Consider the following 26222-nt stretch of genomic DNA (forward strand, 5'->3'; position numbering starts at 1 on the left):
AGCAGATCCGTAGTTAGTATCTGACAGCCACTTGAGTTGGTGACATCTCGAGGCTATATTTCGAAATTTTGCACTTGCGCAGACATGCCCGTCATTTAGCATCTTCGGTAAGTACAAGTCATTAACCTTGTTAATAACACTCTTCTCAATACTATATGCCGCAATGCAGACAGATTTTTGTATTTTATTAATCTGTTGAAGAGAGCATTTACAGCTCAAGTGCTCTGAACATGATCCGAATGGGCAGGAATATACAATAAAATTACAGCAAAAAATAATATTTTCGGCAGCAAGATGACGACAGCTATTAAAAAATGTTTTTGAAGGTAAATTCCAACTAATCCTCATAGCTCTGTTTAAGCATTTTCAAGTATTCATAGAAAGATCACTTAATATCATAGGAATTACGAAAATACATTTAGTACTATCTAAAGCCAGCTATTTCAAATATTATTTGTGAAAAAAATCATCACTCAAAATTACTTTCTTGATCCTTGGTTTATTTAACAAAATCTTTTCAACTGCATATGTTGTCTAGAATGAGTATTTGGAAAGGCTCTGGGTTGAAGCGATTATGGTCTGTTTCAAGGCATTAACGCTGGAAGCTGACGAAAACCGCGAGAAACATGACAGCCGGTCTCTGAGCTGAGTTTCGATTATTTATTAACGCGGTGGGGAAGGTATGAAAGGAAACGGTCACTGTTTAACTGAAGTACTCTCCAAGAATTTTCTGGAGGGACTGAGGAAATCCACGGAAAACCTCAATCAATATAGCTGGTCTCGCGGCCGTGGATTTAGCAGCCCAGTGCTACGACGTTTGTAGAAGGCAATAAAATGTCCACGGAAATGATAATTTTCAAAATGATGACGCGTTATTGTCTGCTCATTTTGACCCCGAACGACCCTTGTTGGGAGAAGACGTCGGCGACTTTTACAAACTTACTACGAATTAACGATTAGGAAAGTTTGCTGACGATGACCCGAGGGTCACTTCCTAACCTCTAATCTACATCAGTCTGTCAGCTGGCAAGTAGATATTTTAGAATAATTAAAAATACAAACATCAAATTTATACAAAATCACCAAACTAGTTAGAAACAACATGCAAAGAGAATGGGAAAGAAAACAATACCAGCAATGGTTATATCATACAAGGTTAGGGGGAAGGTAAGTTAGGAAAACCACTTAAGAGATACATCTATAATCTAGGTCAGTGGTCCCCACCCTTTTTGTGCCTACGGGCACATTTGAGAGTTTATGAGATCGTGGCGGGCACCAACCAATCAACAAAGCCAAATTTTCTTTTCTCTGGACAAATAAGATATGGGCACCAAATAATACACGAATCAACACGGCGTTTAATGATACAAGAAACCATGCAATCAAATATACGTACTTTTATAAGTACAATTATTATTACTCAAGTGGGAAGTTTGGCACTGCATTTCATCGGCCAGTTTTTCAAATTTGGGAGTGTAGGATGATGTTGCTGCTCGCAAACAATCGTCAAGATGGACGTCAGTAAGTCGAGATCTGTGCTTTGATTTAATAATGTTCATGGTTGAACGGCCTTCATTATTCAGTATAACCTCTTTCCGTATCAACGCGGGCACCCAAAAAAAGCCTTGGCGGACGCCATGGCGCCCCCGGGCACCGCGTTGGGGACCTCTGATCTAGGTGGTATAGAACCGTAACATTCCACGTGGTCTAATACATGACAAGTTGATGACTGTCAAGTGCTATAAAGAAGGCTTACACTTTGAGTGCAGTAACTGTCCTCACTGGTCACAAGAATGTAATTCCAAATGGATGATTACCGTGCCAAGGATGACTGGCCGCAGTTTCCTGTTTGGAGTCATGTACTAAGTGGTCTCTATACGGCTAACTGACTGCAGTAATGGAAATAAAAACAGTCATTGCATCCAATGCCCGTTCATCTGTCAGCCGCGGACACAGCAAGTCACATTTGTTCCAATCGTCAACCACATCTAGATTCGCTACGACACGCAAGACTGCATTCTGGTATAATTCCTAGAATCCTTGATGATAACTAACACTGGCTGCAGAACCCGAAGGTGTTGAACTCATGCATACTACACATCCCACCCATTAGATTAAAAACAACAGTGGAAAACGCAAACTTTAATTTCCTAAAGATTTATTTAGAGTTTGTAAAAAAAATCATGTCTCTCTCTATCTCTGAACAGTTAAGGTTCATGGCCTCTCAGCAAGAGTATCAGGCCTGTACGTTACCATGTAAACATATAACCAAGTAGGATTTCTTTAAATAGAAACTAGAATGAAACGTTCCTCTTTTCCATATTTGTATAAAAGTCAGTGATTTTTAGGAATCACTAGTATGACAAAACTGCCAACGAAAACGTTATCCAAGCTTCTCCTTGCGCTCGATTTACAACGCATTATGTATAGGTCTACCCAGACAGCAGACAGATATAATGAGAAACCTAACGCACTTTTGTAACGACACCTCTTCATAATTTCATATAACGTTCCATTCTATGCTTATTAGCCGGACAACCCCAGCCTGGTGTTATCTCTGCTGTAATGTCCTGAGGTAATTATAACTTGCAGATAAAGTTGGAACACAGGTGCGTATCTGTCGTTCGACTGTTTTTTAAGGAAATAGCGTGACGATTTGCTTGTTTATCAGAATCAGTCCCTGTACTGACTTCTCTCCTCCTCCTCCTCCTCCTCCTACTACTACTACTACTACTACTACTACTACTACTAATGAGATAAAATAACAAGAACAACTGTACTCTTCGCTAAATATTAGATTGATCAAAACAAGGGCAGTGAGGAAAACATATAGGAGATGAGAAAACAATTTTAGACAGAAGAGAATAAACAACTAGGGATAAAGTCGTAGATGAGGAGATGCAATTAAAACAAATGTTAAAGACATTGGATTTCAGAGTATGGACTGGATCATGATCAACTCTCTCTTAACAACACTGGCCCATTTCGTCTGGATTTATCTGATGTTTGGAAAGAAACGTGGCAGGCCATCTGTCAACAGTTACAGTTTTAAAATGCGTTAATTAATACTATGGATCAGAGTTCTTCCTGAGAAGTCGATAGTCACTCTGAGCTGAAGAAACATCTCGTATTTTATGAAACCCGGAGGTTCACTGCAGTGTTCACAGGAACCGTCAATAGACTTAATGATGCGGCAAAAAGAGGACCTCCTCCCAAGACATATCGTAATTTGGGAGTTCCTACTACAATTTAAATAATTTTCATGTTTCCAAGCGTGCTACACCTCCCGCTAAGTTCCTAAATTCGATCAGTTGAACAATATGTGGTAAAGAGTAGGATTTGAGGTTCCCACGGCGGTGAGTCCGAAGATGGCTGTCTCCTGTGCTGTAGCGCCATGTAGTCTGGTAGAAGATTATCAACTCTTCAGAGGTCCTGATGATGAAGACAGCAAGGACCTCTGAAACGTTGGTGAACGTCTACCAGACTACACTGCGCTACAACACAGGAGACAACCATCTATGTTGTAAAGAGGTGTTCAACAACAGAAATCATGTTACCAGTGCAATACACTAACAAAAGATTATTTCCGTAAATGGAAACCAGTATGGGATGAATTAAAAATGAACGCCATTCCAATAAAGAGCACTTTTCATTTCACTTCAGTTAAGAACACAAACATGGCCCCTTGCGAACGTCTGCTGTGTGAACAACACCGGCTGTAATCAAGGTACAGCAGGCCAACACCACTCTTTTAACTAATATCTTAGTTCAATAGATTTTATTGCCAGAAAACAGCCAGATTATTATATTTCTATGATCAAAGCCAATTCTTGTTTGCTTCCATTGCCACACTCTTCGTGTAGATCTAATGTGAACACGAAGCCATGCCGATTCTAAATATCTCTAAGTTGTTATCTAATTTATGACACACATGCCTGATAAAGAATGTTATCGAAATGTAACCAATTGAACAAGCTAAACTATTCTGTAATAAATTGCTGATAATAAATTGACAGAGAGTAATGAGAATGTCACAGTCAGTGGAGAGAGTCAACAATGACAGGTTGCCAATTATTACTCATTTTCAGAAATGTTACTAATATCTAGTCTATACGTAAAAATAATTAGAATTAACGTCGCTAATGTGTAAAACGACAACATTTCAACCCAGAATCGAGCCAAATAATGGACATAAATCATGATGATGTCATGAGTTCTTCTTCTTCTTTTGTAATGAATCCTAGGATTGGTTATCAGCAGCTCTTTTTTTAGCTGCTGATACTTGGGAAATCCTGAGGATATTTAATGCAGTGGATTCCCCTTGCCTTCCGCATCCTATGCCGTTGACCCATCCGGGTACATCCGCCTTTAGGGGCGATTTCTCACCCCAAGGGCATGAGGATGTCATGGGTTACTTAGTTATAAATCAATCATTCTGTCCGTTTATGAGCAATATAAATTAGATTTATAAGGAAGATATCCGAACGAAATATTTAAAAACGTGGCGCACATAAATAAGTGTTTGGAGACACAAACTCTTGTTCTGATCTCTTTAGAATAGTTTAACCAAGGAGTTTGTAATGAGCTGGGCATGTAGCACAGGCAGGGAAAATATGAAAACCTAAGCGGAGGTAGTAAGATAATATTAAAAAGATCTTAAGGAATAATGTTGTGGTAAAATTGGTTGTATTGTAATTGCTCAGAAGGACCCTATGGCGTATCTGTATTGAGCTTTCAGAGTTAAACTAATTAAACAGTAGGGTTCTTAGCAAGGATTTGCCTCAAAATAAACTGTAGTGAAATATAAAATTACTTATTTTATACCGTTGGAATGATAAAGTGAGGTCAGATGGTTCTGTGACCGGGATTCGAACTGGGTAACTCCGACACACAATTCAGACAGTCACTGCTGAGCAAACCGCCCCTGTTCTTGTAGTTCTGCGCAAGAGTGAAGATGACCATCGATACTAGATACGAACCTCTATCGAGAACTAAAGAAAAATGCAAGTGGTTTAGTGCAGTTTTTAGAGGTGAATGTGAAATTAATGTTTCGATCCCCTCCTTTCTGGTGGTCGCACTTTGTATCTTGTAGCGGGGGTTTCTTACGCTAAGTTTCGGCTGTGCCACATTAAAGAACACACCGCTAGTAGACGTCGTCAGTGCGAGACCCCTACACATCGCTATTTCGCGAGAAAACGAACACAGAAGACAACCTGTTACTAATATGAAAACAGATTTCTGGGCTGGATTTAAAATAACAATTTCTATTATAATTGTTAAAGAATTAATAAGTAAGAAGAACAATGAAATGTAACGTTAATGTTTCACTGTCTTGGGGGAAGAACACGAAACATCGAAGCTAATAAAATACAATAAATAAATCAAATAAAGTTTGACAATGGTAAGAGGCCATAATAATAGCGACGGTGCTTACTGTTCTAGAAAAAAATAGTAAAATAAAGAAAATTAACACAACGCGATAAAATATTCTTGCGTCTACAAAATACACCTCTCACCTATTAAATTATCAACCGTTAAAAATTTGATCAAAGCAAACATACAGGAACAATATCAACAGAAAAATATATCTCTGAAATTACACGATAGATAAATCGGATATAAATGTAATGAGTCCGATTATTCTGAAATTTCACAGTGAATTCGTATTTTTTAAAGAAACACAAAGTCCAGTCACTAATTTTAACCTTGCAATATTTCTGAAGAACTCTTAACGTCGTTGCAGAAACGACATTTATCTAACAGACTTATTGTGTTCTGGAAGGTAATACAGGTGCTATAACTTAATGTCTGTGTGGGCGGAGTTTAGTGACGTAAGCACGAATGTTCCTTTACTACGGCTACTTCAGAAAATCCGCGGTGGAGAGGATTTTACAAAGACGTCTACAAAACAACCTGGACGAGCAAGATCTAGCGACAGGACCTTATTATCACACGTGTGTCTGGAAGAGGAAACAAGAAAGTGAGGCATTGCTGAAAGTGCAGGCAGTCTCACATAGACATCACCACAGCACAGGACCCCTTCGGTGTTTCCGACAGCCAAGGTAGGCTGCAGTTTGCCTTCTAATTTAAAATTTTAGTAAAATATTACCAAATACATTGACACCCTGGCAATAATCCAAATGTTTAACACCGCTAATACCCCGCCACTGGATTCTAAGGCACTTCAATCCTGCAATCCTCTCAATCTGTTTCCATAAGATTCATCTTAATGTTATCCTCCCAGTTCCACCGTCTTCCAAGAGGTTTCCCCATCATAATTACGAATATATCAAATGCTTATCCAATCCTGGCTAAATGACCAGTTCATCTAAGCCTCTGACCTGACAAAAACTGTGACCTTTAGAAATCACCAAATTCCTCATTTTTTGGTGCAGTATCCTAAATTTATCACATACAGGTGCTTAGAGTTAACGGGTATAAATTCTTCCCAGAGCATATCCCTTTCAGTCTTTTGTAGGACTAACTTATTTCACGCCCATACAAAATAACTGGCCAAGTTACTGAAGTTGAGCAATGAGCATTTCCGGAGTTCATTTTTCTCGTAATTTCAGCATGAACTTCATTTACGTTTATTAGTGTTGTACAAGGGTATTTAAATTTAAAATATTTTCACATTACGAGAATTTATTGCCAAAAATATATTTCCATAATACACTTCAGCTCTTTGTCTAATTACTGTTTTGATAGTCAATTAAAAATTATGATGGACGGGACATGTAGCATTCAGTGCGGAAGAAAAAGCTGGCCGATACACAAAAACTTTGTAATCATCCTAATAATACTTCGTCTTTTCGTTAATGCTTTAGGTACTAATACCTAATGCATCTCTTCCCAATGTGTTTGTATTTAATTACCAACTTAAGTATTCTTGTAGCTTCCATCCTCTATGAGCAGTCTACCCATGCCATAAGAGTACAAATTATGAAGCTTCTAATCATGTAACTTCTTCCAAGACCTTATTTGTTTATCTCTTAGATTAAAATATCAGTCTCCTCAGCACCCTCTTCTCACCCTTAGTTGACAAAGCGTCGTTAAATAAAATCTAAAAACAGCATGAAATTTGAGGTTCTCATGGCCGTGAGTACGTCGATGTTGGTCTTCTGGGTGAAGTGAAGTGAAGTGAAGGTCACAACCCAGAAGACCAAGATAGATAAACAATTATCACTATAGTAATATCTCTCAGAGAGTGGACCTACAAGTTTGCTTAGCTACAGCCCATGAAATGTTAACAGAGAATTTGTGAATAGCAATGGTCAATTTGCAACGTGAACTGATATAATTACGTACGCTGCCTGCACACCGAGGTCAATCATTGAATCATTCTACTAGATGGAAGTAAACCAGGAATGTGTCACGCATACAGCAAATACCATTAAACAGCAGTATTGGCAAGACGAAGGTTGCAATCGACTGGGCGTGTGGCTCGGTTGGACTACTTAGGACAGTGATTTTCAACCGGCGGTCCGCGGTAGTTTCATCCCTCAGAAATGAGGACAAGAAGCTATGCTACAAACCCCAAATCCTTGTGAGTCAGATAGGTCTGACAACTTACATTATTTCATGTGTCCTCGCGCATAAATTATGATTATGAATTTCAATGTAAGTGATCGTGATACATTTAAAGGTGTTACTTTGTACCGATGTATCATATATATAAATGTTTAAACGAGCTAGTAATAATTACACTTTAGACTATAATTTATGCTGCACAAAGTGAGACGGATAATGCAGACGAGACGTTTAAAAAATTAACTTGTACAACGCTGTGAATGATAAGATAATGGGAACAGAAACTGATGATAACACAACGGTCAGCACTGGAGGGCTGATATCCAATGGCGCTACAGCCCAAGTTCGAGCCTTGGCTGATATACAGTATTATAATATTACTCTGATGTAAAGGCACAGAAAATAAGATTAGTTCAGTGAGGGTATTTCTAAATAACCTTCGATTCGAATGCACTTAAGTATGACATCTGACTGATGAACAAAAACCATAAAAAGTCCGCCTTACAGCTTCAGGGTAGCCCCTTCATACCAAATGTCCATATGAGATGTAAAGTGAGTGACTATACACTAGCACTATGTATTCAGTTCATGAATCAAGTTCAAAGAACGAAGAATCACGTAATGTATTCTGCGCACATCTTATAGCTTTTAGTCGTCTGAATTCACAATGCCACGTGTTTCTTTGCACCAGACATCAATGCAGTGCAGAATTACTGCCTGAACACAGTTTAGTATTTACATACTCGTTCCTCTAGTCAATGTGAAGCTGACAGTGTTTGCATGCTTCTTAATTGTTTTGTTACTTGCTGATTCACTGCTTCTGTGTTGTCTCAAAATGACCTCTGACTTTTAATCCCGATTAATATGACTTCAAAGTTCGAAGAATTTTTCCCTTGGTTGGAGTGGTAAAGTTAATCACAGATTTGGACTTTTCGTGCAAGAGGTTTTAAATTTCGTAAATAATAATAAAATTCAGTAAAATTCTTTATTTATTTGCATCCTGATTTAACAGCTCAAAGGCTAATTACAAAGTCAGAAAAGTTAAATAATAAGAACAAACAGGCAGAACAAATACACACAAACAACGGCCTAAATAATGATAATTAATATAATTTAAATGGCAATAATTATTCGAAGGAAACAAGTCAAAGTTGTAACAAGTGAAAAAGGAAAAAAGTATATATTAATATAAACAGACAATTTATCTAACAGCCCGAAGGTTCAAAGCCGTTAATGCCAATGCCAGTTAATGGACACTGAGATTAATGTGACGAAACAGACTACCATCTGCAAGCATAAACGTTGGAGTACATTCTTATGGACAGTGTAAAATTTGACAAATATTTGAAGAACGCAAAACTGAATATTTAGAAGAAACATTCCATGCATAACGAAATCATTGTTTTCAGCATGTTTATATAATGAACGGCTACAGCTCCCAAAAACGAGTTCTGAAATACTAATGAACAGACGACAGCATAGTCATCCATTGGAAAGATCTAAAGCGACAGGTTACACGCAAATGGTCTGACCTGGTGAGGGAACATCATGATGATTCTAGAGCGTACCCCATAAAAACTGAGAAGAAATTGTAAGCTTAATTAAAGAATGGGTTTGACGATGGGGAGGAATGTAATGTGGAAAATCAAGTACCTCCTGCTTATAATGGATAATTCAGTAACTTGTTTCACATGAGAAACATTTGCCGGAATTGTCCACAAACTGCAAAGCACATAACACAAAAAGAAGACTTTGCCTCGCTTACGTAAGTCTACTTGATCTTGATTACGACAAGCCTAGTCATATATTGGGACGAACCGCCTATCGATCTATCAAACATGGTCTGGCCACACACCGTCAACACATTACGGGAAAAATAAGTTGTCGCAGCCTATTTTAAGGTAGTCTATGCACCAGTGTTTTGCTCAACGGAATAAGAAAAACCTCGATCTTCTAATATTCGAGCCCGAGACCTTTGCATTAAGAATCACATTTCTAACCATTCCACCTCGACGTCGGTCTTCCGTTGTCATTTGATAACCCGTGCAAATGATACAGAGTTGTTAAATTACTTATGAACCGACCTTCGTCTTATGAAGATATCACTGTAAGTAATGCGTAACTAACTTAATTCAGCAGAGCCCATGAGAAGCTACTCAAGAAATATTGTCTCATAGAGCCCGAAACTGGTCCCTATCATGAGCCAGCGGAATCCAGTCAACCGCTCCAAGCCCTGCCTCCATAAGACTCATTTTAATATTATTCTCCCATCTATGCCTAGATCTACCGGTTGATCTCTTCTCTTCTGACCTTTCAACCAAAAATGTCTGCGCATTTTTCGTCTACGTGTCCGCCCTCCTCATCCTCCTTGATTTGATTATCCTAATAATACTGGCAAACAATGCAAATTAAGGCCCAACAGTGTACTCATAACCTGTTCTCAAACATTTTAGTTTGTGTTCTCCCCTTAACGTGAGAGATTAAGTTCCGCGCCGTATAAAACAGAAATAATCATATTTCTTGTATTTAAATATTTACGATTTTAGGCAGCAAACAGAAAGACAAGCGATTTTTAATTGCATGACAGCAAATATTCCCGAATTTTCTTCGCGTATGTAATGTTGATTTCTTACCCAAGGTTTGAACTTTGCCATATTCAATGTGTGAAGAGCAAGTAATGTGATTTATAGAAATACGGGGTGACTGTACGTCTAGTCTGAGTCGATCTTTGTTTCTTTCGTAGCTTTTCATTTCTTCTTTTTTCTCTCATAATTTTTCTTTCTACTTTTTATTTCCGTTATCTGCTGGGTTTTTTTCGTTTTCAGTTATCAATAGTTAGCATCTCTGTTTATAGACCGATACTCATTTCATCGTTTTCTTATTTCACGACGAAACTGGGGGAATCCCTATGTATCAGTGGCACGTGTATTAAAAGTATTATAGTACACCTGTTCAAGCAGATATCAAGGGTCACAATGCCAACATTTTCAAAACATAACATAAAATCAGGAAGTGAACACAGTCTTTATTAGAATAGAATCTGTTAAATTAATCAGTTACGCCTATAGCCACACTGGAAACATGGCTCATTAACCTCAGTACTCGTATTCAGTCAGGCAAACTGCCGCTACATGAGGCAGACGTACTCAAAGGTAACTTCTATTTGAAATGTTTTGATGTGATGTACATCTGACGAAATACGACGAAAATGCTCTATCGGTAGCGTTGTCAACAATTAAGTGAACATCGCTGCCGTTTGGTTAGCACTCCAGCTGCATCGAAATGCGAAAGTCCTGAGTTAGAAACCCAGCCCGGAGGTCGGATATAATTAAATGAGGCCTTACGTGGTTGTCCTTAGTCCCTTTTTTATCTTGAAATAGGCTACGACATTTTCCACATACTTTCCAATTCGCCATTCAGAATCTTCTATTCGACTCCATTCAACCCAGCTGAACCCAAAGATTCAATTGGCTTCGACAAAATTCGATTTTGGAGATGTACATTACAAAGTTTTTTTTTCGAACGGTTTTATATAACTCTTACATTACATAAATCTGAGATTTAACTTTACAAAAGTGGCTCTTCGTACCGCAGAAATTAATTTGTATATGATAACCTCATTTGAAGCAACTTTTATTTAGAACATAATTAACGAAATGCAAAGGCTAATTCGTGATTCTACGTAGCATAATATATGTAGTGTGGTCTTTTTTGTATCTGAAGAAATTAATGTCAAGGCTAATTACATTCAAAATAACAAAGAATATATTCTAAGATACGTGTAGGCTATTTGTTTCATGTTAATTTTCGCATTTTAAATCATGATAAATGCCACACAGCCAAACAACACGCTGCTGGTATCATGGACAAGAAGATTGTAATAACATATTAAGAAATGTGCGTCATTATGAGACCAGATTTATTCCACACAGCAGAGCTTACTTAATAGACCAACAGTGAATTAATTAAGTAGGTGTACGACTAAGAATGCGGCAACTCCATCACTGCTTCGAGTTCTATACATTGAATTCTCAAGACATTACTACGGAAAAGGTTCCGTGACTTCAACGAAATCCAATTTTGCTTTCATATTAGTTACATCTAACCCCCTTGCTCTAAAAATACTAAAACAACTCAGAATAAATTCATAGTAGCAAGAGTAAAGTTTAGAAGTTTCTGCAACGCCAAAACGTGAACGAAATAAGCCTGTAATTGCTTATAAACATTATGCCTACATCATTAAAGCAGTTTTATGTCAAAGCAATATTGACGCTAACAATATTAGCGGCGTTCTTAACTGTCTTGAAGGAGAGATTAAAACGTTTTTATTACAGCGATTAAACTGGCTGTTTTAAGTTAACTGCGTTTCTGTGGTTATATTCGGGACTTCTTTACTGCCTGCTATGATTGAAAGGCAAATTTTATATATTAATTTCTCAGATTTATGCTGATCGCAAAACTTTGATTTTTCCGTAGATCAAGGTAAAGTTAGCTTTCCAAAGAGTCGTCGTACAGCTCCGTACATGTATACTCACAATTTCAATAAGCGAAAAACACATACATAGTTATATAGCAATAATAATATCCTGACGCCTCATTAATTTAAGATGTTTTCCAGAAACTACTATGTAATGGTCCACAGGGACAAGGTTTGATCCTGGCTCAAGGACAGATACCCTGTAACATGATGTATGATAACAATAATAATGATAGCTGCATCTTCCGTTGTTTTACAAACTAGCAGCAGAGCGTACGTTTCTGTGGTTGCGCAATGACTTTGTAAATTAAATGCTCATTACCATAACCTCCCAAACCATTCTTTAATTTATCTTGTTATGCAATCTGGGCCAAAAGGTCAAATTTTTAAATTGACCCTTGGAAGAAGCTTGTTGCAATAGACCAATCGACACTGTGAGATATTCCCACTGCTCCTTGAAAAATACTGTCCGGACATAGTAATGAAATGCCTCCCCCCCACCGCCATCACACCTTCATAATCATCCTTTTTGTCATTTGAATAAAAATTTTCTTGGATAATCCAAGAAAATTTTTATTCAAATGACTCATCACCATCGTCAAGAACTTTTAGATTTGACATCCTTTTTTTACTTGAAAACGTCGTTAAATAACCCATGCATTAGTTATACCAAACAGATTAGTTAAAAAGTGTCGCTTTTGAGCTCGTCAGGATGCTGCCGGTTCGAACTCCAATCGGGCCAGACTAGTTTTCTGTCGAAGTTTTATCACGCAAAGCAAATTCATGGACAGGCCTAATATCTTAAAATAGGTCACGATGGTCTCTTGTTTTCACAGTAACAGACATTCTGGTATGTTCCTCCTAATACTACTTAAACTTAGCAGTCGATACAACTTCCTTTACATAGCTTAAGAACCACTCCCTAATGTAACACTGTCATGAGTATGCATAGCCTTCTCGATTTTGAACTTCGGTGACTCATTTACCTACAATACCTACAATCTGGGACGCACTACATCAGGAACATTAGATGAAAACTAGACCGCTGACAACGAAATTACGCTCAGTATATTAGCCACTTTACAACACAATGACAATTATATATACCATGTGCTGTTACGTTCAGTAGCTCAGCAAGCATTTGACCCTCACTGTATTTACTCGCTTCGTTTGGTTCTCACAATAAACACTGGTGTTTGCCTTCGTAAAGCAGAGGCAGGGACTAAATGTTTAAATATTATTCATATGAGCTTTGCCCTAACGGTTTGAAGTTACTTAACTAGTGTTCTTGTGAACCAAAGTATCCAAAAACAATAACCATGATACACTTTATGTTCATGACGAATTAACAGTAGAATACGCCTTTCATTGCTTTATGTTAGCTTAATGGTTAGCTCAGGGTAATGTTTGATTTTCCTAAAATAACCCGGTTCGAATCTAAGCCGGGACTGAAGTAATTGTGAGGTTCTTATTGTGGCCTTCCTCACTTCTTTGAGTGAATGTCAGAACATTTCCCTGAAAGTACAGAACCGCTCCCTTTCAAACACAGTCGCTATTATGTAATCTCTACAGTTGATACGGCGTCTGTAATTAATGTTTTCTTCGACTGTGTATATACACACATTCATTGTTTTTCTTTAATATATTTTATCTTCCTTCCTGTCTGGCTATCATGCCTTCTGTCTGTCTTACAGAAAGAAAGACAAAAGAGCAGGATGGCCAGACATTGCTGCAATTAACTTCTAATGAAGGTGGGTGCGGTAAGAACCGATTTATGACAAACACTTTAACAATTAAAATAAACTGGCTGTGCCATCCCTATTTGGTTTACTGTTCACTTCTTTTCACGGTGTGCAATATAATTACAAAGTTTCATTTAAAATTTATTTGGATCTGTACAGCATATCAAAAATACAAAAAAGGCAAGTTCTCTCATTATGTTTTACTACTTATGTTGAAAATTGTTTCGCGTCGTTGTAAAAGTCATCGAAATTCATTCAAGAACGCCTCTGACAGACAGCGCGAGGGACATTAGTTCCTCATAAGAGGAATGACAGCAGTTCAAAAACACGTTCGAATGGTGAGGTAGTTTCTGACAGAAACTCGTCATTGATTTCCTGTCAACGTGAAGTCTCATATAACACACATTTTATGGATTGGACGATTAGAGCAGGTTCTTGTTGCCAAGTGCTGAAAGCTAGAGAAAACCTGCCAGACTGCCTCGTTTTGCGTATATACTTCCGCTTGCGACAAATTGGTTTAGATTCTTCTCTCCCTTTTTTTATAGTTATGGTCGCCCCTCAAGAACCCTATCTAGCCCATGTCCTTCCTACTTCCTTCCATGCATTCACCTCAAATAAGCAGCGAATACAGACCGCAATGAAAGACAGAAGGAAAGAAAGAAAGAAAGAAAGAAAGAAAGATGTGTCGTAAATGTGTTTATTGTACGGCTAATTTCACGACGCCCAGATTAAAGAGCACTGAATGATAGGAATTTCAGTGAATAATTAATTGGAAAGAATGTGAAAGGTGCCGGTCGTGGTCAAATTTAAGGTACACTATCCCAGATAGACGGATTCCGAGCCAGATCTGAACTCAGGACCTTCCAAACACGATGCAGCAGTGCTAACCACAAAACCGCGTCGGTAGACCATGTGAGAAACAGATTAGTTTAAATCGCAGATACTCAATTAATGACACAGTATGAACTAATTCAAGTTAAATGATGTAAGGATTCTCAAAACCTACTGTAACAGGTCTGTTCAGGAAGTCCTTTACATTCATGACATCAGAGGCTCTGTTTTCATAACGGGACAACTTTTTTCGAGTCTGAGAATGTACATATGGTTGGTCTCAACGTCTCTTTCGTTTAATACTAAACATAAAGCCACATTTGAGCTCTGAAGAGGGAGACAGAATGTTTCTCCGAAACGCTGGTTTCTACTGACAAGTCTACAGGGCGCCAAAACCCAGAAAAATATCATCCTCACCACTGTGAAAACCTCAAATCTCACATGGATGAATATAAATAACATCCCACTGTTTTAACACGTAGAATAAAAACATGTAATAAATGGTAAGTTACAGTGAATGTGGTTCCCAAACTTGTAACTCTGATTCCATTATTATAAATATTTGCACAGGTAGTGTATGATTGATAATTACTCCCAATCTTATTTCAGTTACTTAAGTTAAAACATATTATTGTTTCATCCAGATGTTCATTTGAAACCTCCTACCAAAGTAGTGAGACTGGTATCTGAACCATTCTGGAGCAATTGCACCACCTTAAATCTTTCACATTTTGTTAACAAAGCATTCATTAAATTATTATGAATAAACTCTTGGGAAACAGTACAAGAATCACCTATGCTCCCACATAGATGAAACACTGGATTTACCTCTGCTTAAAACATCGTGACTTATGATTTCAGAGCAGGACAAAGGCGCCAAAGAAGACTAGCATTCAGCATTTGATATCACTATGGTAGCAAAAGCAAAATGTGGCTGTAAGTAAATTTATTTGCATACTGATTCACTGGTATTGAAATAACTTATAACAGAAGTTATGGGAAGAACTGTCCTTATAATCCCTTCAATCTTCTATAAATTCATTATTACATAATTTAATAATTAATTTCTGTGCATAATTTCCACTAGTAAAATAAAGTAAAGTTTGTCCCGCTACATACTGTAAAGGCGCTAGATGGGGGTGAGTGGTCGGCATCACGCCCCTGCCGGCTTTACCCCTGGGAAAGGACCCCGATACCCATTGTAGAGGAGGCTGGGTGGGCCCCAGAGCCGGTCTGGACGCAAGAGGCTAGAGGAAAAATCCTCTGCCCCCATCGGAGATCGAACCCCGGCCGTCCAGCCCGTAGCTAGTCACTATACTGACTGAGTTATCCCGGCTCATAATTCCCACTAGTATGTATTCTAATTACCGTACTCTGAACTGTCCAGATCTTATTGCTCAAGATATCATCACTTTTAGCTGTGAAAGCTTCAAGTTTCCTTCATCAGATTTAATGTACATAATGTCAAAGTGTCACTTTGTCACCACGTTTGTACTTTGTAACATTTAAACATGTTTCGTACAAGGTTTGTGGTATGCTTATGATTTATCTCAATACAAAACTTCATATGCCTAATACCAATGGCTCATTATCATCAACAAACTTAAAGCAAAGTATAGATTTGTCAAGGCTGCCATATTGCGTTTTACAGTCTACAAAAAATTCTTAATAAAATTGAATGTTTTTCATATACCTATTTTACATAACATGTCAGGACCCTACACTAAGTGTTGCTTATGTCACTCCCATCTCAGAAATTCACAGGACCATCATTTTTACATTATTAATGGAAACAAATGAAGTATTAGTGACATAAAATTCTCAAGTAAAGATTCATTAGTTTGTTCAGAGGCTATTACAATGATATCATAAGTCTATCTTACCCTAAAATTTCAATTCAGATTTTGTACAGTCAAAAAAGAAAGTACTTTTTTATATTACAGTAGAATGATAAAATGTCTTTTCTTTATCTAACAGATGGGATCCACAACCAAAATGTGTCACTTGCTGCAAATAGCACTGAAGTTGAACTCGATTCAGGGGACAACCTGCCCACAAAGCCTCCAAAAAAGATGGAGCTCAGGCGAGAACTGGGCCTGTTCAGTGCTGTCAATCTTATTGTTGGTGTGATGATAGGTACTGTGTCTTCAGCATCAGAATTCATCGGCGTACCTAATTATTTTTCCTGAAAACGATGCCATGCTGTAGCCATTCAATCAAAATATATGAAAACTAATTCATTTTGTTCAAAATTTTGTATTCATTTGTGTAACTTATACCTCCAATTTAAACAAGGTACTGGTCATGATCAAAGCATGAAGAATGGGATTGGTGGGACATGTAGCATGCATGGCAGGGATAAATTCTTACAAAACGTTGGTTCAAAAATCACTTTACTGACTGGGCTATCATGTCTCATCTAAACATACAAAGAAATGGGCATCAGTGAATTAAATGTCATATGGAGGATAGTCTCACTTAATACCATCTCTGCTGGGTATTTAATCCATGGTTAAACTGACTAATGTAATACTTTGGCTCACAGTTGTGACCAGGTCAGTCCATGTGGTGTCTGTATGGGCAGAGTGACACTGTAACAGGTTTTTCTCCAAGTTCCTTAGTTTTCCCTGACAGAATCAGTCCACTACTCCTCCATATTCACTCATATACCATCTGGGGAATGGACAGAGGCCCAATTCCAGAGATACATAGTCTCACTCCATCATTAAAAAACAATAAATATTTTTATCAAATAAACTGACACTTCTATAGAATGTATGTCAAAAATGTATACATCATTTGCTTGCCAAATATTCATACTTGAATCTGTATATGTTCTATGACAAGTTGGTAACAATGGTTGGAGAAACAAAATATTCTGATGATTAGCTGCAATGTCATGAGTCATCATTGTTACTAAAAGTCTTAATAAAATTAGATAGACTGTAAACACCAATGGTACTGGCTACAGCAATTCTGTAACTATCTATAGGGCATGTCAAAGATTAGCTGTCATGTCATTAGATGAAGAAGCAAGAGGGTTTTAGTCATGCTATTAACTTCGCCACTTAATAAAATACAAATATCTGAAGCTTCATCTTATAAGACATGATAGACAATTTATTTAAAAAGTGGAATACAGATGGAACAGGTTTTATAATACAATCATTAATGATATCTATTGTCTGTGTTCTACAGGTTCTGGTATCTTTGTGTCTCCTGCAAGTGCTCTCGAGAGATCTGGATCTGTGGGTCTGTGTCTCATCATCTGGGCTGTATGTGGCAGTATATCCTTACTGGGTACAACATCTATTCTATTTCTGTAATTGGATCTGTTTGTAAAGATGTAACTGAATGTTTGATAAAATATCCTATGTATGACATTATAACAGAGTTAAAGGTATGTTTCAATATTGTGGCACTTTCTGAAAGAATCTCTGTCTGTCATTAGTTACGTACCTCTACTCTGTTTAGTGCTACCCAATTTTCAGAGCTTTAAGCAAGTTGGGTGAAGCTCTGCACAACTTTAATTTAAAAGGTTCCCAGTACAAGTACTGATCTAATGTTTTTTTTTTGTCAGCACCTCCAGACAAATGTCAGATTGATACCTTGAAACAATTTATGTTGGTTGCTAAAGTAAGTCAACATATGGACTTCTCTGGATCACACATATTTAACTTCAAGTATTTTTCTTCAATCACGATAAAATTAAATGAGATTGTTATGTAATATTAGTTTTTTATCCCACAGGAGCATTAGCATTTGCAGAACTTGGAACTGTTGTTCCCAGGTCTGGAGCAGAGTACGCATATTTCCAGGAGGCTTATGGAGGGCTACACAGGTTCTGGGGTCCACTACCAAGTTTCATATGTGCCTGGGTTTATGTTGTCATACTCAGGCCAGCCGAAGTTGCTGTCATAATACTGACATTCTCAGAGTATGTCTGCCAACCATTTGCCTACCACATGAGACACATGCCTGCAGAGTCTCAAGAAATAGTTAAGAAGATCATTGCCCTCCTTGGACTAGGTCAGCAACCATCTGTGTGCTTCAGAGTCCTTGCACCATTACTAAAGAAGTACTTTTTGTTAATGAACATACTGTGTGTTTGTATCTGAGAGGAACCAGGGTGAAAACTCAGTCAAGAGGAGGACACTGGGTTTTAGCATGGTTTTACTCAATTTATCCAGACAATATATAGATCATAACCAATTTAATATTTTCCAAATTCATTATCATGTATCAATTGATGCTGTGTAGTCTATGCATTTGATGAAGCATCACTGGGAAGACATTCCTTTTCCTTCAATAATTCATCTCTTGACAACATCAGCATGATTTTTTAAGTCAAGTTAACAGAAGTGAAACCAAAAGATGGACCCTTGAATACAAGCAAGAATATTAACTACTCAACCATGATAAGAATTTTAAATTCCTTATACGTTATCAAAAGAATATATATACTCTGTTACAATAAATCAGCATGGGCAAAGAATGGGTGATTTTGCTAGTAATTTCTATCACGCTAATATTTTAATTAATTTATTAACTCCATGAGTACCAACTATGAATCTGACTTGCAGGATTAGTTACCAGTCTAACATTAAGTTTCTTCCAGTAATTCTTACCATTTTTGCCAATTAAGTAGACTTTTCATGGTCAATTCCTGAATAACAATGCATTTTTCTTAGGTCTGTTGACATACATAAACTTCATCAGCGTGAAATTGTACATCCACATACAGAACATATTTGGATCTTGCAAGTTATTTGCCTGCCTTGTTGTCATTTTCGGAGGTCTTTATGAATTGTGCATTGGTAAGTATTTGTTCAAAAACAAAATGAAACTGTACACTAGGATATGATGTGGTAAAATGGAAGGACGTGGTTGTGGCCTATTGCAAGGTACTTTTTCAATCTCCAGATCACTGTTTTCTTAGAGGTTTGTCCACAAACGTTTTTATTTTGTTTCCCCCCACCAACCCAACCTATCTACATGCCCATCCCATCACAAACTCTTGCATTTCACTGTCCTGACAAGACTAGTTGTTCTGTATAATCATAAAGTTCCTGATTATGTAATATCCTAAACTGCTTATATGCTTCAACTTCTCAGGTCCAAATATATTTCTGGTCACTTTCTTTCAAATAGTTGTAATTTATTCTCTTCCCTCAAAGTAAGAAATTATGTTTCACAACTGTATTAAGTACTTGTTTGGTATTTCCTGATACCATACTTGACATTTTGTAAAGTAGACAGGATGAAGTCCTCATTTCATGTGTGTTAAATACAAAAAAATAGAATAAATATTTTTAAGTTTTTCACACCCAGTAATTGTATGGTATATGCTGCAATATTTCAGATAAATATTTCATCTGAGGTTTCAGATTCTAATGGTGGTGAAGATGTCAAAGTTGGTCTTCTGGGTTGTGGCACCATGGGGACTTGTAGGTGGGTACCAACTACCAGCGTTTCAGAGAAACATACTACCTACTTCTTCATGCACGAAGTGAGGATGTTAGGAAGTGGATGGTTTAGAAAGAAGTCGACATAGTGTTATGACCCAAAAGACCACTACTGACAAAAATTAAATCTGTTTCAATTTCAAATAGCTTCTTCCTGATATTTACAGTGCTAATTTCAATTCTACATAAATGAAAAGTGGAGGAAAAATCTATCAATATAAAAAACATTGATCATGTAACCAGATTCTGCATCCTTTTTCCACATTATTTAATACACTTTCAATGTTTCTGCTTTAAATAAAAGGCATTAATTTTTTTCCTAATATTTAAACCTGTTAAGAGATCAGTGGTTTAATTATAATTAATTCCTCTCAGGCTACCAGCCATGTCAGGTGGTTGAATGGAGAATGTTTCTATCTCCATTCAACCACCTGACACGGCTGATAGCCTGAGAAGAATTCATTATACTTAGTTGCCATGAAAGTTTTAGGTCATACTTAAGTAGTTTAAGTCACTGCCAGAAAAATTTTAAGGATTGGATCAACTTGTTAACTGTTATGGGTAGAATAGTTCTAAGCATGTTGTGTGATATGGATTGAACTGTTCTAGAGACTATATTATCATCAAAATTTGGTTTTGAGAAATTCCAGGGAGAGAAAATAAAAGTAGAAAATCAATGCAAAAGTTTTAAGGTAAAAAGAAATATTTATGTTTGCAGAAATGATATACAATTATGATTCTGACAAACTGGTGACTACTGGCCAATATATCATTTATTTTACTAAGGCAGTCGTGTTTTATCACTTGTTACAGCATCTGCAATATATTTATCAAACCAGCAGGAAGCCATAATTAAACTGCATATTGATGTAATATTCACTGTAGCCTACAACAGATACAGTCTGCAGAACTATTTGTTCACATTATAAAATCTGATTTGTATGTTTCTTGGTACACTTACATGCTACTACCTCACTTAGCATTAATTGACAATTAAAATATAAGTGCTTAACTACATACCTTGATTCTTATTGCCATACAGGAAACACAGAGAATCTCACAAAAGGTTTTGAGGGCTCAACTACTTCTCCCACAAACTTGGCTCTTGCATTCTACAGTGGTCTATGGGCTTTTGATGGTTGGTAAGTACCTGAAAAAATAATGTAATAATTAATGCAATGGGTAACTAAACAGGAAACACAAAAAAGAATTTTAATTATAATATCCCATAAGAAATCATTGAGGGGAGAAAATACAAGGCTAACATTAAAATGGATCTTGGAAAAATAAACTGATGAGATTAAAACTGATGGTTACTCATAAGCCATGAACGGGACTAGGATATTACAGAGATAAGAAAGTGAAAGTTGCAGGCTATTTATTAAAAAGGCAGTAGTCACTAAGCTAGTGGAACCCAAAGGTTTATTACTACTTTCACAAAAGTCTGCCATTGGAGCCCTATCCTGAGACAACCGGAAGCAACCCATATGATCACACACAATGTATCCACAATCCACTTTCATATTATATTTCATTTTCACCTAGGTGTAGCAAGTGGTCTCTTCCATCAAGGTTTTACAACCCACATTTTATATGCATTTCTCATCTCCATCATGACATATATCACTCTCTTTTATTTAATCACCCTAATACAGGCTGATGATTACTAATTATGAAGTTCCTCATTCTTAAGTAATCCTTAAAAATTAAAACTTTTTTTCAGATAGAAAATAGAACATGGAAATTCAAATTCTGAAACTGGTAAATTAATTCTGCTGGAATCAAAGACCTTTCATAAAACAAAGCACTTAGTCTGAATCAAATGATTTTACTTTGTCAACCATCTCTATTTCTGAAACAGTGCCTAAAAGGGATTGCAACATGATTCTCTGCACTTAATTATTCTTAAACTGTGTTATTGGAAAATAAACAAAGATGTTTCAGGAAATAATCTACTAGCAGTACATTTGGACTGAACAATGCCAGAGAATTAGTATTAGTGTTTTAAATCTGAAATAATTTTAACATATTTTGCAAACCTAACACTATTAACAAGAGGGATAAATCCATAGAGGTATTTGTCAAGTGGTACTGCACAATCCCTTAACTCCCATGGATTCACGGCAAATATAAAATTAAAAATATGTCTACAGCATTAAAACAAGTAAAGTAAGTGAGATTTGAGGTTTTCAAGGTGCTGATGCTGCTAATATTTTTTAGGTTCTGGCACTGTGTGTTCTGTAAACTAAATACATTGACAAGTGAGATGTTCAGAAGTTGGGCATTTCTGAGCTCAAGTAGTGGGATTTGAGGAAAAACAGGCTGAGAAATGCTGTTCTTGTATATCATTGCTGAAGTTGTAATTTCTTACTTAATATCCACTTTGTGTGTTTCTTTAAATGTTGTCTTGTGTAACACAATAACAGGAATATGCCACACCACAATATGAATTTACTTATGACTGTTGTATGAATCCAACTTAATGAGGGTGTTTCTATCACACAGGTCCACTGTCACGTCTGTTACAGAAGAAGTGAAGAGACCAGAAGTGTAAGTGCATGAACATGAAGCTTCTTACATCACACCAAAGGTTTATGTTTTAAAATAAAATTACTAATTTGTGTTCAACTAATTTCAGCAATATTCCACGAAGTATCATTATCGCGGTTCCTCTAGTGACTACTGTATACTTCATGATGAATGTAGCTTACATGACAGTCCTCACTATTCCAGAAATGATTGCAGCACCTGCAGTGGCTGTGGTAATTATTACAAAATATTCTAACTGAATATGGTATATTAAAAAAAATATGATATCTAAAACTTTGAAAAGATTATATGATTTATGAGTGTTTACTCCAAATGACACCATCAATGTTAAATCTATTCTGTTTCTCTTTACTGCACATTCAGATGCAATATAGTTACATTTAGTCTTTGATAACGATGATACACATTATTCCTAAATTTAGATGATCATTGCTTTACTTATGAAACATAATATCCTTCCTTCGCTAGATTCATTTCTCTAAAAATCAACCTAGTATACTCCAAAAGATTTTTAACAGTTCTAATTTTTCTTTCTTAACATGGTGATAAGAAGTGTATATTACTATATAATGACCAATGATGACATTGTAAAATGTACAACTTAACAGGTGTTTAGAAGCAAAGAATGACAAATTGTATTAAATTTGTCATTTATTAAAAGTAAAAATGTGAAGACAAATTTAAATTGGACTGTAAGTGAAACTAAAGAATTTGGAAGCATTTTGAGAGCTTATATTTGATGGAACAATGTCTCAAATAAAATTTACAGGAAAGTTACATACTTCAGTTTTCTATGTAAGTACAAATCTGGTGATCAAGATTAGAGACCAGTAACAAAACACATTTAGTGCTGCCTGTGCACTTCATGCAGTGTTTAACATACCAGAGTATCCTATATTATCCTGCTGTGTGTTGAAATTCTGTCACCACAATAGCAATAGTCTTTTCTAAATTCTGGACAGGTCACACATGGTTTCCCAGAGCATACAATAAGGTTCCTGTACAGGTAAATATTTTTCTGATATATTTCCTATTCAGTAGAGTACGAAACATGGGCATAATTTACTGCTATTGCTTTCCAGTTTCACTTTAGAGTACACCAGTAACAAAGTCCATACTTATTTGATTTACTGACTGAGATATCCTAGTTCCCAGTATCAAGAATTTTGCACTTTAAGTAGGTGCCATTTTTGTTATTTCAGGTCTTTGGTGATAGAATACTGGGAGTAATGAATTTTATCATTCCCCTTGGTGTAGCACTGTCTACATTTGGATGTGCTTTAAGCATTCAATTTAGTGTCACAAGACTATGCTATGTGGCTGGGAGGGAAGGCCATATGGTGGAAGTATTCTCTTACATCCATATGAAACGTCTCACTCCTGCTCCTGCTGTGGTAACACAGGTCAGTAACGTGTTATATTACTATCTAATTTTCAGTCTGTCCATAAAAATATAATATATTAATGAATACAGCTCCATTATTTCAACATATTGACTTGAATTACAGGACTTTATGTTTATTGGATAAAGACCAAACAAGAATTTTGGAAAGAATATGTGATGCCTAATTTCAGTACTTTAAAACCATCTACAGTGCATGTCCACATAGATTACATCAAGCCTACTTTCTACAGTTTCCCAAGTTATGTTGTCAAATTGTTTTATCATTTTGTGGAATACCAATACCTGACTAGATTTCTTAATTAGATTCAGATTTGTGTTTTGTGCCACTCATGTTAAAATCAGCATCATGTGAAATGTTTATATTATGTCTCCTGCCTACAGGTTTCCCATATAAAACTTTCTACATATGAAGATTTCCGTCTTCTGGGTTGTTGCACTGTGTAGTCTGGTCGATGTTAACCAACGTTTCAGAGGTCATACTGCCTCCGTCATCAGCGCAACAACCCAGAAGACGGAAATCTTCATACTCACCACTGTGAGAACCTCAAGTCTTTCTACATATTTCTAACATCTTCCATGCTACGTATCCTGCCCATTCCCAGTTCTTTTATTTGATAACCCTAGTAATATTATGTTTCATAATGATATAAAACTGATTTCATCAGTGACAGTACTGGTTTATTACTGTTAAATCTCTGTAATTTCAAGACTAACAAATTCAGATGCAGACATGAGTTATTATTTGTTAGTTTAAATAAAATAATTCTTTGCTAGTTTAAACAAATTAAGTATTCTTTTTATCCTATGCATTCTTAATGCACATAACCTATGTCACAATGTAATAACAGAAACTTTTCATAAAATTAACTTCCTTTTCAGGGTCTGTTGGCATTCTTCTTCATCATTGTTGGTGATATTACTTCACTTATTGACTTTGCCAGCTTCCTCATTTGGATTTTCTATGGGGCAGCAATGGTAGCACTCATACTCATGAGGAAAACAAAGAAAGATATTAAGCGACCTTATAAGGTACTGTATCTAACATAAGTTAATAATGTGTTCAGAATCTGGAGACACGACTCATTGACATGTAGCACTTCAGGTGATGCGGTGTCATATTCCTCTTATATGAATATATCCTTGTTTTCAGAAGGTACTCACAGAAGTTTGTTGTAATTTAGTAAGTTAATATTTTGTAGTTAACTTGGACTGGCTCTCTCTTTTCAAGTAAAGGAGGTTACAGATTGACAATGGCCTTTTGCTTTTACCTAGTACCAATGCTAAAAAAAGAATTTGTACACTTAAGTAATACCATCAACATTAATAAATATAATGAGTTTTGATGCTGAATTATCATCTTCAGATGGAGTACATATTGCTATCCACTTAAATCACACATGCCCATTACATATTCTTAAGTCGAATCTATATTACTATTCCTATGCCCAAGCATTATTATCCTTATCACAGTAATAACTAATGATTTCAGGTTCCATTATGGATTCCAGTATTCATCATCTTCATTGCACTCTTCTTATGTTTTGTGCCTATTATCACAGACCCATCTCCAAGATACTTCTTTGCTTTACTATTCATTGGAATTGGAATGGCAATTTACGCCCCTCTAGTTTATTATAGACACCGACCTCAGTGTATGGGTGAGTCTTTTTATTTTCTCCTAATCAAATACAACAGTTAGACCAATATCTTTTGGTCTTAGTCCATCATCTAAATTGTAAAACTACAATATTTTGGAAGCTGGATTGTATTTCTGTCCACTGGTTAAAATGAGGACAATGACAGAAAACCTGTCTTTTAAACTCTGGCTGAGCTAGTCTCAGATTTTGACTTGGTCCACATCACATTAATATTAAAATATGATAATACTGATAATATTGTCAGTTACAAGTTGCTAATACATGGATGTGTCTTGTTTTCATGTTTCAGATAAATTTACCTATTTTATACAAGTCCTCATGGAGGTAGTTCCTAGCGAGCAAAGTATGGACTAATATTTTAATAATTACAGTTCGTTATCAAGACTGACAGTTCATAATTATGTAACTGAGTGATCTTCTACAAAACTCAGAAATTCTGTGTGTACAAATGTATGAATGAGTTTACATTTTTCATGTAAACAAAACATAACATGTAAATGAAAGAATGCACATGGAGGCAGTTTGGGTCGAATTTGAGCAATAAAATATATTTAAACCACTTCT

The 26222-nt window shown here is 36.4% G+C and overlaps 1 protein-coding gene and 1 long non-coding RNA gene across 8 annotated transcripts in view; one reads left to right on the forward strand and one right to left on the reverse strand.

Moving 5' to 3' along the window:
* Window positions 1-26217, forward strand: LOC110830978 (b(0,+)-type amino acid transporter 1). 7 transcript variants are annotated; one of them, XM_087346597.1, is made up of 14 exons: window positions 1-107; window positions 5868-6062; window positions 15442-15516; window positions 16558-16716; window positions 17779-17902; window positions 18371-18609; window positions 19272-19397; window positions 21088-21187; window positions 22551-22595; window positions 22684-22807; window positions 23798-23998; window positions 24880-25029; window positions 25490-25658; window positions 25948-26217. In XM_087346597.1, the coding sequence occupies exons 3-14, from the start codon at window positions 15492-15494 to the stop codon at window positions 26010-26012; spliced, it is 1527 nt and encodes a 508-aa protein (XP_087202723.1). In that variant the 5' UTR covers window positions 1-107; window positions 5868-6062; window positions 15442-15491; the 3' UTR covers window positions 26013-26217. The 7 variants fall into 7 exon arrangements, with proteins under 7 accessions (XP_087202723.1, XP_021922128.1, XP_021922133.1 ...); XM_022066436.2 differs by having other exon boundaries at window positions 17779-17880; window positions 18331-18609; XM_022066437.2 differs by having other exon boundaries at window positions 10-107; window positions 5783-6062; window positions 17779-17880; window positions 18331-18609.
* The window catches only part of LOC147874264 (uncharacterized), a 33177-nt gene that overhangs the window by 6654 nt on the left and 301 nt on the right, over window positions 1-26222 (reverse strand). Inside the window, exon 2 of the long non-coding RNA XR_015534570.1 lies at window positions 21066-21195. This is a non-coding gene — a long non-coding RNA (uncharacterized LOC147874264). The remainder of the gene's footprint in view (window positions 1-21065; window positions 21196-26222) is intronic.

The sequence above is a fragment of the Zootermopsis nevadensis genome, unplaced genomic scaffold (assembly GCF_977971745.1).
Source record: "Zootermopsis nevadensis isolate Lab colony 2312 unplaced genomic scaffold, Znev_1.0 Znev_ptg000010l, whole genome shotgun sequence".
NCBI lineage: Eukaryota > Metazoa > Arthropoda > Insecta > Blattodea > Termopsidae > Zootermopsis > Zootermopsis nevadensis.

Excerpts from the sequence above, each read along its gene's own strand:
- LOC110830978 (XM_022066436.2), top strand. The coding sequence starts at position 15,492 with ATGGTAGCAAAAGCAAAATGTGGCT. Across the intron at positions 17,881-18,330 it reads TGGCAGTATATCCTTACTGG|GAGCATTAGCATTTGCAGAA; the intron begins GTACAACATCTA and ends TTTATCCCACAG. Across the intron at positions 19,398-21,087 it reads TCTTTATGAATTGTGCATTG|GAAACACAGAGAATCTCACA; the intron begins GTAAGTATTTGT and ends ATTGCCATACAG.